This window comes from Melospiza georgiana, chromosome 7 (genome assembly GCF_028018845.1).
Source record: "Melospiza georgiana isolate bMelGeo1 chromosome 7, bMelGeo1.pri, whole genome shotgun sequence".
In the NCBI taxonomy this organism is placed as follows: Eukaryota; Metazoa; Chordata; class Aves; order Passeriformes; family Passerellidae; genus Melospiza; species Melospiza georgiana.
In genome coordinates this window covers 40,669,913-40,685,469 of record NC_080436.1, presented here as the reverse complement: position 1 = coordinate 40,685,469, position 15,557 = coordinate 40,669,913, and the positions used below count along the sequence as shown (strand labels likewise).

Genomic DNA, 15,557 nt, shown 5'->3' with positions numbered 1-15,557 from the left:
TTTAATCCTTCATCAACACAAGGGTATTTACATTTGATGGGTGGATGAAAAGATGCAGACGTTAGTGTTAAATAGCAACACTAACTCTGGATAACCTTCCCAGGATCCCTTCATTTTAGAGGGAGTATCTCATATATTTGCAATAGCTTTCCACTGCAGTCATGTGGAAAGTGCACTTTGAAAAGAATCCTCATTGACTGTATAGCCATTTTTTGAGTGTCACCTTTCACATTAAGCATGAAGTTAAGTATACAATTTTAGTGTACAATTTCACTACTCTGGTTATGCATGGAGCTGAAGCATATTTAGAACATGGGTAGGATTAGGATAGGTATAGTTGGGTTCCTCTCTTGAAAGAAACAACCCAAGAAAAAATTCAGATATGCTGCAAAATGATGGATGGATCTACACATGGGAAAGCCACTCAGACTTCAATGTTTCATAGTACAACAGAATCAAGTGCAAAAGGCTCAAAAATTTCTGCCACCAAAAGGTGGGATTGTTGGTATAATATTACCCTGGTTAAACCTGTTTTTGTTATATGACTTTGGGACCACCATAATGTGGGACTAACATTTAAACTCAAGGTAGATGTTACTGAAACCAAAACAATTACACCTGCCCCAGTCAAAGAGGATGAGAAAATTCAATCCCCACGAATTTTTGAAATTAGACCATGTGATCAAAAATGCAGATCAGCAACAAATGTTGTTTAATCCACCTTGGTTTCTTAAACGTATAGAACTAGTAATGCAGATTAATATTTCTACACTTAAACCAATGTGGTCACCATCCTTAAGTGCTTCCCATGCAAGACAGCTTGGCTACATGGGCAAATCACCACAAGGAACAAGAAGATTTGTGACTGGAACCACAGGGAGTTTTAAATTGTGCAGATGCTGAAGTACTTATAAATAACCTGAGCACAACCACAAGTGATTTAAGCAAATTGTGACACCCTCTGTGTCTTCTCTACCAGCATTAGAAACTAATCAATGGCTCTTATCTGACACATTGCCTCAGTGGGAAAGAATCAATGCGCGAGCTCATGGTTGATCCCAGAGGCACTTGGTGCAAACCACGGTGAAGGTTCTTTTTCTCTCAGCTACATCTGAGCTCAGTTGTGGATACAATCAACAGCAGCAGCAGCAATTTTAAGAGAAGGTGAAGAAGGCACCTCCTCCATCCACTGAACTTCAAAAAGTAACTTGGAATAATGACTGAATTTGCAAAGGAATTCCAGTCTTGGTGGCATCTAGTAATTAAAATACCATCAATAGCACAGTCCTGGTACTAATCCATATAGGAGCCTCAGTGTCCATCACTCAGTCACTGCACTAGGCCTGAATCATAACCGAGCCCTACCCCAGAGAGTTTCCCGTGTGCCCATGAGGAATGGCAAACCATCACTGTTAGTACATGCACTATATGGGAATAGGGACTCACTTGAGCACTAACACCAAAGCCCTGACATTCATCTCGATTCAGAATGGCGTTTGTCATTTTGAAATCCATCCTGAGGAAGCTCATGAACGTGTACTTTAATATATTGGAAAACTATGTTCTTATATGAGAATAAATTGTGGCTTCCTATTTGTAAATAACCTTATTGTAGATACAGATAATTACTCTAATGTTTGTGTTCCCAATTTCACCAAAATCAATGGGTGGGATTTCAATTATTCAGTTCCTGTCACATTATTATCAGCTATTGCAGTATAGTTATATGCTGATCCCCTGTTGGGATGAATCTCACTTGAGTAAGAAAATTATTATAGCTGGATGATCTGCATCAACTGCTGAAACAAGTTCAGAAGAATGGATAAAATACTTTGATTACTGTCCATCGTGATGCAGAAAGCACACAAGGGCTGGAACAAGTGAAAAGCGTCCTACCACAGGGGTAGTAGGACACTTTTCAGATGGTCACTAACCATCACTACAGGGAGTTTAAATGAGATGTCTTACCTTGTTGCTCTCCTAATACTAACCCTATCATGCTTTGTCTTAATTGTAGCACTGTGTATTTGCATTTGGGAAATTATGAAGTAATTGATTTACCTGTCAGCACCATGATTCTTTTCAGGAAAATATGTGACAGTTCCAAAGTGAGACTTATGATATGTATAAGAAGCATCATAAGTACAGAAGTGGGGAACTGATGAATAACAGGAACAAAGTTCCAAATAATAAGACAGAGAACAAAGCAGTTAAGCAATGGAAGCAACAGCCACAGGAATGTAGAAAACAGAAAATTGATGTCCTATGTCCTTGAAGGGGAGGAAACAAAAAGATAACACCCTTTTTTTTCAGGACCTTATATGATGGGCCAACAAACCCCCAGGTCTGACTGCTTCTGTGGTGAGAACTTGCCCTTGCCATGCACTTTCCTCATAGGATTATAATTATAATAGTAAGAGCCACATCTCTAGCTCAGCCCCCTCTGCCCACCAAGAGCCCGCTGCTCACTGAGCACATACCACGACTTCTTGGGCACTATACCTTGAGACTGAAACAGAGAGAAACTTCACTGCATGGTTAAGTTGCTGTTAGCAAGATCTGCTTGGCCTGAGACTGTAACCTATAGGTGTGCCTGCCTTGGTCATGTCTCTGACAATTCACCACCCAGCACCCCTTTCTGCACACAACTGTAAACAGATCAAAAACCTCCACTCTCTGTGGGGATCAATTTCTTGCACACCAAAAGGGTCAAAGAATCAGTTTTGTGACAATATTCTTCTGCAATCACTACCTTAGAAAAAAAAAAAAGGTCAAATTCTGAGTCAGTGCAGCTCCACAACCAACTCCCAACAGCAGGACAGTATTATCCCCTGGCTCTATTGTCCCTGCTGTCACTGCAAGCAGGTTATGGCTCAAGGACATTGCCTGGACTGGGATTTACACTTGTTCCTCCCCATTTTTAAGCTTGACCCTTCATGATCGTACTTTTCCAGGCAGTGCCAAGTCTCATACACCATTCTAGCAAGTCCAAACTCCAGTCACAGCATTCTCTGCACCTTGGCTCCTCCCTGCTACCTGCCCTCCTATGCCAAGGGTTCAGCTCCAAGTCAGGCAATTCTTTCATTTATCCACCCCAGCCCCAAACAGGTTCAAACAGACTTTTTCCACTCAGTTCTTCCTGCTCCTGCTTGCTGGATCTCTGCAGAGGAGCTGGTTTTCTTACAGCAAGAAATGCAAACAAAAAATACTTCTTTCATTGCACAGAAATCCTTCACAGGACTTTGTGAATTACTTATCATGCAGTAAGCCTCAGGCCTGCATTCAGCATGGAAAACCTCAGGCTCAATTGAAAGAAGCCCCATGTCTCTCAGTCATGCTTTCTTAGAATCAAGTTCACATCAGCTTTGCTACATTAAACTAAAGAAAACCCCAAAACAATAGGGCTGACAGCTCCCATTCCTTCACTCAAAATTCACACAGTAATTGAAACTTAGACTTTTTGGCATTGAGTAATTACTACATACTAGTAACACCAGGTTAGACAGAAGCCATGATATTGTAATAAATCCTGAGTACATTTAGTAACTCTTCTCATATTTTATTGTCAGTAACAGAAACACAGCAAGATACAAGGCACACAACTTTTGAGCACTTCACCACAGTGTGCTAAGTGCTATTTGGAATAGAAACTCACTTTTAAGTAAACATAAGTGTTTTACTGATTATCTTAACATTTCCGTGGCTGTTGAATAATGTAAATTCTTTTAGGCAGTATGAACTTCTCCAAGGTAGGTTGTGGCTTTTGGTGAGCCACTTGTAATGTTGCTGCATGCATTTTGTGGCTCATCTGTAATATTAAAGGGGGAGAAAAAAGTTGTGATAGAATAGAGATTTTCAGCTATTCTCTTTCTAAATTTTATCCTATTAAAGTAGTTTAAAAGGAGCAGTAAAACCTAAACCCACAAAAAGTTCAAGTGATCAATACACAGAACTCATGGTAACTTGGTACATTTAGTTATAATTTCTGTTTTCAAAGTCATATTAGTCTGACTACCTTTAGGGAATTTTTGATTTTTTTTCTTCCCTTGTTCGGTAGCTCATAGAATGAGCTTCCAAGATAAAGAAAACACAGCAAATAATCAGTATGTCAGAGTTAACAGTAAGTTGAAGCAAATTCTTATTTTCCCAGGTTCAAAATCATAATTATTACAGTAACTAACTATCACATTCTAAAGTAGCAAGGAAGTTTCATATACAAGATTGTGGAAACCAGGAGGAGAAGGAAATGGTGGGTCAGAACAGAGGGGATGAGGACAGGTGGAAGAGAAGGAGGATGAGTTGTATCTGTTCTTCATTTAAAAGTCTAAACAAAAATTCAAGATTTACAGGCTAAATCTATAAATACAACTGTTGATAAAAGGCTTGTGTTGAAATTATGCAACTGATGTTTTACTGAGCTCTAGGGACGAGGAACTCTTGTAGGCTTCAGAGTCTGAACATTGCAAGCATGTAACAAAGAGATGACAGCTGTCAGATCTTCATATTACTATGCAAACCAAAGAGCTGCTTGTGAAATCAGCTCTTCCAAAGGGCAGGTGTAAGTCTGCACCAACAGCCTAATAAGACACAGGACAGGAGCTGTAAGCATGTGATAAACAGAAGGGTCTATCAGCAGCTGTGGGATACAAGATTTTACAGGATCCCGTAGTATTCCTAAGGGAGAAATCAAAAGGTAGCTTGACTGAGTGATTTCAGGCCTCAGCTGAAACAGCAAGATGTGGGGCAGCAGTAGGACATGCTGTGGCTGTTGTCTCGGGGATCATTCCCAGAGCAGGACACTGGATCACCATCCTGGTGTCCCCTGCACTTGCCAGTCATGCCACCCACCTCCCTCAAGCAGCTCTTATCTCTGCTGGACCCTTATAGAAGCTGAAGTGATTTCCACGGTGGGATAAAGCACTGAAGACAAGGTTTTGCTCTGCACTGTAATCCCAGCTTGGCCAGACACTTAGATGCCACTGGTAATTCTTCCCCATATTTCACTGGAGCTAGTGCACTATGCCACGTTACAAGCAGGACACAGCTCGCTGCCTGGCTGTGCACAGGGGAGCACAACTACCCAGGGCACGCTGCAGTAACTAGGAGTGGAATCAGTAAGGAGAGAAGCCCAGGTACTTTTTAGCCATCTAGCAGCTCAGCCACACAACCACTACAGAAATAGGTTGTCCCAAGAACATTTAGTGCCAGATGAAACACCTGCAACTACCAGACACCAGTTTAAGGAAATTTCACTTTTTAACATTTTTTCCTGTTTAGATTTATAAAGAAACCCTGACTTTTCTTTCAGACTTACTTTGTTCAGTGCTTCTGCTACCAAGACTCCCATGTTCTGAGGTTTTGTAAAACTGACAATAGCACTGTAAAGCAGAAAAAAAATATTTAGCATTTCCATCTCACAAAAACACACAAGCATTTGTCACTTTCATTTTCCAGACTTAATACAAAACATTTTGCAATATAAATTTAGGATTTGGAGCTAAATCTTTTCATCACGTTAAAAACTATGTCATATCAAAAAAGGCATGCTGTTTCAGAATGGAACAGCAGAAAATCTATGACAGACTCATATTTTTGTTCAGATATACAAGAAACTGTATATGAAATACCCTTGAATATCTCAAAAGGAATTTTTTTTGTACACTGTGAAATAACTTCTCAGAAGCTGAGCAGTTATATCCTAATCCACAAAACATTTTCTTGATTCCAATCTAGACCCGTGAAAAAAAATTTACCCTCTGCTTTTGGAGAGTGTTTCCTTTCACAGCAACTATTTGTCAGGCAAGAGCTTTTTTTTTCACAAGATTACCCTATTAACCTCTCCACATTCCAATGAATATGTTACCATGTTATTATTCCATGTTACCAATATTCCACACATAAACAAATCTGTGGATATGAAACTATTTACTTCAGCAACAGGAAGAACTTCAGATGGCACATTCTTCTGATGGTACCATTATAACCACTGACACATCTGTAGCTTAAAATGGAGTAGGGAAAAATCATTATAAACCCCAAATGCCATAAATGTGACTCTTGAAAAAGCAGATATTGCTTAAGTTAATGATTCTGTGGATTAGGCAAGGCATTTCCTACCGACATTTCAATTCAGCAATTGACAGTTTGCTACACTGACAAATATGTTATTTAAGATCTGTTTATACCATTAGGTAACTATGTCTATGGAGAAGACAGCTGCAAAATTACACCCAGACAATTGGCAACAAGTGAAAATAAAAAGCTTCTAATCCCAGAAGAAAACAACAACAACAAAAAAATTCTGGAACATCACAAATCATTCAAATTTTACTGTCATATCCTTATTTTGGTTAATTTAACTTTTTGTTAAGTGACATTTAAGAAAAGTGCAGGTATTTAGGAAAAATGTTCACTCTTTGAAAAAGCTGCAAGAAAATACTTGTTTTAATGATCACATCAACTGGTGGCTGTTATTTTATTCAAAATAGAAGTATGCCTTCATTTTTAGCGCAAAACAGCTTGGTTAACCTTATAAAGTAGCAAACAGCAAAAGCCAAATTAGATCTTAGATTGAAATAGGGGGTATAGCCTATACAGGAGATAAGACTCTTCCTCAGGCGAGTTGATGTGGGTTTAATTTCCTTGAGAATGTGGACAGCCTGAAGTTCATTCCTATTGCACTGGAAACTGTTTGACCATTCTTTTATTAGGCACAGGTATGTAATACATTGTTTTAGTTTCTGTTCCATAAAACATGACAATAGATATGAGATTCAGCCTTTGCCTTTCATTGCAAGGCACTATCCTTGGGTTTTGGGGTTTTTTAAGTCAATACTTATTTCAATATCAGTATTTATCTTCAAATTGCACAAGATAATTTAAGAATTAAACTCTTGTAGAATAAGAGTTTTCTTTGTTTTCAAGATCATTACCTATGAACTTGAGCTACAGGACAGGGGGAACAGGCCCTGCATTGTAATACCTTGACTTTTCTTTTCCTGGAAGTTTAGCATTTTTCTCAACAGGTCCATTTTCTTGCTTTTTAGACACTCTCATACCTCCAGCTTTAACTGCAAGAAGAAAATGAAATGTAAGTAAAAATACCTAGAGAACTACATACCACATTACATACACAAGAAGAGAATAATTTTACCCAGGATAACCATTAACCAGAAATCATCTTTCAGTATTTTGCTCCATGCTTTACTTGTACACACACTTACACAGGAGTAGCCAAAGAGATGCAGCAAAGGCTTCAAAATTCTGTGTCACAGCAGACTCAAATCAACTTCCAGATACCATAAATCAGGAAATCAAGAGTGGTTTCAGGCACCACTAAATATATTAAACCTCAACACCTTACTATGTTAATATGCATTCTTCCCAAGAAACTATTACATCTCCGATTTGTATTTTAAAAACAAAAGAGAAAAACGAACACCATCTGAACACTTTCAGGTTTTTGAACAATGTGACTAACAGCAATAAGGGCTTCATGATCAGTTCAGGATATCCCAGAATAAATTTAATAATGCAGATAACAACCAGATGTATACTCATCTTGTACTTGTGTTCCAACATGTTTAATTATATTTTATTAACATATCTGCCAATCACAAAACCAATTAGTATTAATTAGGCTACAGGCGACCTAACAACAACAATTTAAGTTCTGAGGCATATCTGAAAATTGAATTCTGAGCAAAGAACACATAAAGTTATGTAAAATATTCTCTTGAAAGAAATACTTTCTCCCTCTTCAGGAGAGCATTTTAAGTTTTAAAACTGTAAGTAAGAAAGAAAAACCTTAGTGTTCTTTTCTCATCCTATTTAGCAGGTTGCTTCACCTCTCAGCAAGACTCCTGTTCTGATAGTGAACAATCAAGGCTAGAGTTTTAATTTGAGGGAAGGAGAGAATAGGGAAAGGTTTCTAGAATTACTTAACCAGCAAGCATGAGAAATGCATTTGTACCCATCTGTAACTAATGCCCATTTTCTACCAAATCTGACTCCTGACCATGTATTTCCTGGTTGCAGGTTTAATTTTAGAAACAAAAATTCTCCCTCAGTCATGTCCATGGCAGCTTTATAAGACCAGAGTTATGCTATAGCTAGACTTGGCTTTTCTCTCTTCCTAAAATGACATACATACAGTGCTGCATAAGCAGCAAATTCTTTGCCCAGCCATCTTACAAATACACTGGAGACGTAGACTGAACCTAGTCCTTCTGGCAGCCTAACTGCAAAATTAAAAGCATCTGAAATGGAAATTTCAACCGTTTGTTTCCAAGTATCTACCAGCAAAGAGAACTGAGACTCTAAATACCCTCAGCTTACAAGGTGTGAAACTCTTCCTTGTCTTTGAGGCATCTTCAAACTAAAATGACAAAGCACGTTAAAAAAAACCCCAAACTAAACAACCACAAACCAAATATCAACAACAAACCAGACCACACACAAAAAAAGTGCCCTGGCATCTTTCAAGATCTCAGAAGTCTTCTCAACATAATTTCTCTTTATATAAATTCATCCAGAACACAACACAGGTTATCCCAAGTGTTCTCCCACACACTGATAGGCTCTCATCTTTTTAGGAACCAGTCAAACCACAAACAGGAAAACCACTAAAATTTTAGAATTAGGTAAAAAAAATGTAACTGAACCTAGACCTGCAGCTTTTGGTTTGGGACCTTCCCTCACATGCAGGATTGACAATTTCTAGATACAAGCATTGTTTTTAGTTTTAATTTAGCAGGGCAAGGAGATCCAGACAGAAGCAGACATTTTAACACTATGAGGCTTTATACAAAACACAAGGGGAGCTAGACAAGGAGGAGAGAAATACCCAGCGTGGGAAGAGATACTGAAACATGGACAGTCTGGAATTATGTCTATTACCACTAGGCCCACAAAACAATGTTATCTATAGTGATTAAAAATAACTCGTGTTCCTTTCCATCTCTGCACTGACTTGGAACTAGCCACTAGGAACAGCTGTCCCACCTGTTCACACACATCCATGGTGGGGGAAGAGTTAAACATAGATGCATCTGGGATGCACCACAAAGCTGTTTTGAAATTTGCTTTCCAAAGCAATAGAGAGGTATGGCAAACTTTTAATACAGAGTTCAATTTTGTGATTTTTATAAGTGACCTGTTAGCAATGTAATCCAACAGTTAAGTGACAAAATCTTTACTAATTTCCATTTTTAAAAGACCATGCATTTTTAAAATAAAACAAGAAAGTAAGGAGGTACACTCCTTTTTATGCTCCCCTCTCAAAAAAACAAAAAAACAAAAAAAACCCAAAAAAAAACAAAACCAGAAAAACAAACCAACAAAAACTAACAACAGCAAAAAAACAACATAAAAACAAACCCAAGAGAAAACAAAGCTTGGCTGAATACTGGTCAGAATAAATACTGGTCAGCACTTACTCTGCTACCTCCACCCCTCGGCCAAGCTGGGCCCCACTGCAGTCACACATAAGCTTCACCAAGACTTGCAAGTCTACAAGTTGCAGAATACTATCATGCAAGTTCAGAAAGACCAGTACCTGCTGCAGGTCACTGACTGCAGCAGTTTAAAGCCCCTTTCAGGTACAGCTCAACTGTCCCTGCCACACACACTAAAGTCCAGGAATGGACTAGAGACAAGATGAAAAATTTATTTACATCCCAAATTCATGTAAAAGTATGCTAAAAAACCCTCCAAACAAAAATATTTCCAAGAAAACAAAACCATTCTATGGGGTACAGGGAGACAGACAAGTATGTGCTCCTCAGGCACTAACTGCTCCTAATAAACCGAGGGGAAGTCCCAACTAGTTTAAAGCCTTGTAGTGACGGTTCCTCAAGTATCAAAGGCTGAGCCTGCAGTGGCTGTCCCTGCAGTGACTATCTCCCAGCTCCAAAGGCTGAGCCTGCAGCATCTCTGCGTGTGCCCCAGAACAGGCACACAGGGACACGGCTCACTCACTGGGGCGTGAGAGACAGCTCCTGGCATGGCCCAGGAGCCGCTCACATTGTATGCATTTACACGCTCCCCTAACAAACACAGGCGCTACTACACTCACCACTACGTCCTTAAAATAGCAGTACTACATCCTTAGAGCCGCCACACAGACAGAGCGGCGGCTGGAACAGCACGCTCGAAGGCTTCCTCACAGAGAGATCTATCTTGGGGGGGGGGGGGGGCCTCGGTGGAGGGGAAGTAAGTTCTTCACCTTACTACAGGAGGAGGGGGATACGGCAGCCACATTAAACACAGACATTAAAACATGGACACCCATTTCTCTCGCTACATCTCAATAACGCCCGAACACCGAGCGGCGCCAGCCGCACACACGCCGACCGAGCGCACCCGTGATGGGGCGGTGCGGGACCTGCTGGGAAGAGCGGGCCGCGCACCACAGACTCGCCTCTCCAATTCCCGGTCCCCTCCGCGGAGCAGCTGCATCTGCGATCTGTGTGGGACAGTGCGGCGGCAGAGCCCCCCCACACCGCGCCCGGAGCGGCCCCGGCCCCTACCTGCGGGAGAGCGGCGGCCCGGCGGGACACTCTTCCTCAGCGCCATGGCGGAACCGGGAGCGCCGGGAACCAAGCGGGGCAGGCCAGGGCAGAACCACGGAACCGCGCAGGGAACCGCGCACCGACCCGAGCGGCAGCGCCTTCGGCGGTTCGGAGCGCGCGGGGCGGGGCAGGGTCCTGAGAGCGGGGAGCGGTGTGAGGGGCGGTACGAAGCCGATAGTGAGGGGCGGGAAGCACTCTGAAGGGAGGTGTGAGAGGCGGAGCGGTGCGAGGGCAGGTGAGAGAGGCGGAGAGAGGCGGAGAGCGGCGTGAGGGCGGCGTGAGGGCGGTGTGAGGGGCGGTGTGAGGGGCGGTGTGAGGGGCGGTGTGAGGGGCGGTGTGAGGGGTGGGGAACGGCGTGAGGGCAGGTGAGAGAGGCGGGAAAAGGCGTGAGGGACGGCGTGAGGGGCGGTGTGAGAGGTGGGGAACGGCGTGAGGGCAGGTGAGAGAGGCGGGAAAAGGCGTGAGGGCAGGTGAGAGAGGCGGGAAAAGGCGTGAGGGCGGCGTGAGGGGCGGTGTGAGAAGTGGGGAACGGCGTGAGGGCAGGTGAGAGAGGCGGGAAAAGGCGTGAAGGACGGCGTGAGGGGCGGGGAGCCCTGTGAGGGGCGGGACTTTTAAAAACGTTGCTAAAGAGTCAAAGAACTTGATTTAGTGAGGTAAATCTCACCCGCTTCAACCAGTAGTATCTGCTTGAGACAAGCAAAACATTGTTATTCATATGCCCTCTTTTAAAAAATCCATGACCTTAACAAACGTTGACGTTTTACGCAACATGTTAGAAACACAAAACCAGAAAGTAGATACAGCTAATCTGGAATTATTTACTGTATAAACTCCTCAACATTTTCATTTTCGGCATTTAAAATGACCAAAAAAAAAAAACAAAAAAAAAGGAAGGAATTATCTATAATGTTTACCATCTATGCTATAAATTATACTGCCGATGAAGAAATCTTCATCACAAAAGTTGTCAGTTTCTGGAAGCAGTCAGTGGCTGTAAGGTTTTGCATTACTATCCCGGTGCCGCCGGGTCTCCAGAGGGATGTGGCGGGTGCCGGGCAGGTGTGAGGCGGAAGGCGCATCCCACGGCGATCTCACAGCGTTCCGAGGGGATGTGCGTGCCCCGGGGAGGGAGCGCTGCCGGCGCCGGCCCTTGCTGTGCTGCGCTGGGCTGTGCTGCGCTCGGCTGTGCTGCGCTCGGCGGCTGCTCGCCGTGCCCGCCGAGGGAGGGCGGCCCTGCCCGTACTGCCGCCGGCTGGGCTGAGCTGCAGGCAGCTGCTGCAACCATCATGCATAATGTCAAAAAGATTTTCCTAGACTGCTGTAAACATGTTCTGCTTTGCTGTGCTAAAGCACTTCATCACAAAAATTTGCTCTTTTAGGGATTCTGAAAGCAAAACACGAAAGAAGAAAAAGAATTGTTAAGGCTCATGATTTATTTGGAATTGTCTTATTATTGGATGTCAATGATTAAAAAAAAGGACAGAGGGAATGTAAAAATAGGATGTAGGTCGAATCTGAAGAAAGGGGAAATGAAGTAAAAAAAAAAAAAGGAAGACAAAATAGACTAAGAAACCAGTAGGTATTTATAGCACAACAATCACCTTACGAGTGACTACTGTTGGCTTGGATCTTTAAAGCAGAAAAAATGAAAGGACATCCAGTCTAAACTAGATCTCTCTGATATTTCATTCTGTATGTATGAGGCAGGAAATAGTTTTGAAATGCAGCAATTTCCTCCCTAGAAAAGCAACTTTGCAAATATTAAAGTTGATAGTGCTGCAAATCTCTGCCCATAAGCATTGAGCCTGAAGTGGATGATGGCAATTTTGATTGGGAAAATAAATTCTTTCAGGTAAAATGATCTGCAGGAGAGAGAACAAAAGAACCCTACTCTGAAGTACTTGGCCAGGAGTAAGGGGTTTTGATATTCATGTTTCTCTGCCTCAGCAGAGAAATACTGATTTTTTCAGTTTGTTTACCTGAGCCGTTTGTTACTGCACAGATTGGAGAGGTGAAATTTCATTACTTACCACATAAGGCAGTCATGTAGTGCAGCTTTGGTGTGCTGCCTAAAGCATTATAATTATAAGGTTTAGTGCCATTGTACATCTGTTCTAGGAATTCTTGGGACAAGCATGGGAACTTAGTTTAAATAAGAAATTTTAAGTTCATGTTGTCTTCCTACCATATTAAATATAATATGCCATTTCTTTTTTTCTTTTTCTTCCACCCTCTTTACTTAATTTCCTTTGTCACTTGGTATATCTTTAAATCAGAAGCTGTTGTGAAGTGAAACCATATTTATATAGTACTTTTTGGTGCACCTTATTCTTGACAGGCAGCCCTTGGCATGACCTCAACAATGCCACTGTGCCAGCTTGGATTTGTAAACCTGATTTTATGTAATGATTTCATTTATTTAGACTTTTTACCTGTTGGAAATTGTTAGACTGGTTTGTCTGGGTGAGAAGAATTAGCAAGAGAATAATCCTTCTGTGGCCGTGGGATAGTGCAGTTGAAATCTCTTGCCTTTCCTGACATCCTCAGTCCCATTTCCCAATCACATAAATACCAAACTTCAGAGATGTTCATCTGATGCTGGGGATAGATTTATTTTAATGATAGCAATTTGTAAATGACTGAATTAAAAATGAGTTTATATTGTAATGGTTCTATCTATTTTCAGAATGTGTTTTTTTTCATAACAGAGGCAGATGTGGGAAAGCCTGGGGACAGACACAGAATTTTAACTGTGATAAAGAGACAACAGTCATTTAAATTTTCCTGAGTGGTAATCTCAGCATCTCTCAAATTCCTGGAAATTTCTCCTTTATAATCTATGTTCTACAGGCAGGTTATTAGTCGATTGCAAAGTTTGAAAAGTCACTTGGCAGGAACAAAAATCACTATGCTCCCAAAGCAGACTGTCTGTTCTAATCCAACTAACAGCGATTAGCATAATTATACCCCAGTGTCGTGGGATGACAACCAGACATAGCCCACATCTAAAACAAGCACTTAGCACGCAGACATATGGAATACCTTCCTCATGTGTCATATTTTAAATCACACCTCTCTGTTGTTAAGATCTATTGCTCATGACTCTGCAGTATTTTCCCTTCTCTGTATTATTCCCAGTATTTCTTGTTTTCAAATGTCAGAATTGCTAAGTTGTGGCTACTGATACAAACCAATACTGGTTTTAAATCTGGCAACTGAATGGTGAAATACCACTGCTGCTTTCTTAAAGTCAATGACAGGTAGGCAATACTTTTTTCAGATTAGTCAATATAGCTGGTTTTAGATGCTCCAGAAGCCCAATGGAGACAACAAATATTCTGGGGCAGGTATATAGCACTTTTTTTTTGTTTTGTTTTTTGTTTATCATGCTTTAACTTCCCCCACCCTTGGTTTTATTTTCTGTTCAGCACAAAGTTAATAATATTATGAGAGATCATTTGTGTTAAGTGTCTAAAGCAAGGAGAAGTAAAGGCAGATGTTTTCAGTGGGGTTTGTGCTGATATAATTTTTCACTAGTGCATGTAGTATATATTTGATAAAATCTGGAGGATATGTCTGGCTTCACATCTGTAAATCTTGCCTGTTTCTTGTAGGAAAACTGACAAGTTCAGGTCTTGGTTCTGATCTGGATGCTGGTTGTTTCTCAGACCAGAGGAGAAAAAGAAGTCTCCAGGCTGGAAGGTAAAGGGCAATATCATTAAGCAGAGGAACCTTACTGGCTAATTTTAATAATTGATTTTTTTTCTTTTCCCCACAGAAGGACTAAAAAGACATACTTTTGTCATCATATGTTTTATCCACCTAAGTGCCCGTGTTTAAAAAGTATTATTGGGCAGTGGAATAAGTGAGTGAATTCTAAAGAATTAGGTTGCAACACACAGACAGAGGCCTTTGGAATTTCATCTTAATGGAGATCAGTTTCTTCTCAGAGTGCGATTGCTTTTTGCCAATGAATAGGCAGATAGTTCATTCCACAATCTTTCTGACTTTGAGAGCTAGCTGAAAATTAGCACGTTACATAGCCTGCTACATGTCCTATTCTTTCAGACACGATTCATATAATGTGGGACAGACCAGAAGGGGATGTTTCATACAACAGAACAGTAGGTATAACAGTATTTACTAGTGTCTGGGGTGCCCTGGAGCAGTAAGGAGATATGGTGCCTGATATCATTGGCCTGCTGTAGGACTAGCACTGGTCAGTGAACCCTGCCAAGCTGATCCAGCCCTTTGGATGGCTGCAGAAGTGCTGCAGTCTCCCCAAGGGACCCCTGCTTTGTTTTACACAGCACTATCAATTTCTACTGGCGTGACAATGAGTCCACTATGGCTGCACACTAAATCTTGTGATGTAATTACCAACTCTACTCTACTCTGAACTAAAATGCCATTAACCAAGCCAAATAAATTTTTTTTGATGGGATAAAAACCTTAATAAGAGCAAAAAGAAAACTCAGTATTTTTTGAAAATGCATGCATTTTAAACTAGTGAATGCCCTATAAGTTGTATCTATCTCAATACAAAATATTTAGAATCTCTAATACAGTATGGATGTCTTTGGATAACAGACCTCATGAATGTTACGTTGATGCTAATTGTGAGCAAATGAAGAACCATTCTGCTGATTTCTGCCTTCCAGGCAGACAGTTACTTAGCCCCCCTCCATGGCAGTGTTTCGAGAGGTTTCCAAGTGGGGCAGCCAGCACTGAGTCCCTCCCTCACCTCTACCTGATGGCCACAAATGAATCCCTGCACTCTGTGTTGGGAAATGACCAATCTTCCAGCACATCTCTGTGACAGCTTTCCCCTTGTGCCTGCTGTTGTTGACAGCTACAGGAATCTACTTGTAGCTACAAAGTCATGTTTGCCTTGTTTTACAAAAAGATTATTCATGTTTATGTTACCTTTTGTGAGCGTTAGTCTTCGATACAGTAACTGAAATGAAGAATGCATGCTTGAGTCCT

At 41.3% G+C, this 15,557-nt stretch overlaps 1 protein-coding gene across 1 annotated transcript; it reads right to left on the bottom strand.

Annotated features, from left to right (window-relative positions):
- Window positions 1–3,553: 3,553 nt before the first annotated feature.
- Window positions 3,554–10,698, bottom strand: DAPL1 (death associated protein like 1). The gene is made up of 4 exons (XM_058028482.1): window positions 10,530–10,698; window positions 6,983–7,070; window positions 5,315–5,378; window positions 3,554–3,808 (listed from the first exon to the last, which is right to left on the bottom strand). The coding sequence occupies exons 1-4, from the start codon at window positions 10,573–10,575 to the stop codon at window positions 3,689–3,691; spliced, it is 318 nt and encodes a 105-aa protein (XP_057884465.1). The 5' UTR covers window positions 10,576–10,698; the 3' UTR covers window positions 3,554–3,688.
- Window positions 10,699–15,557: the final 4,859 nt, after the last annotated feature.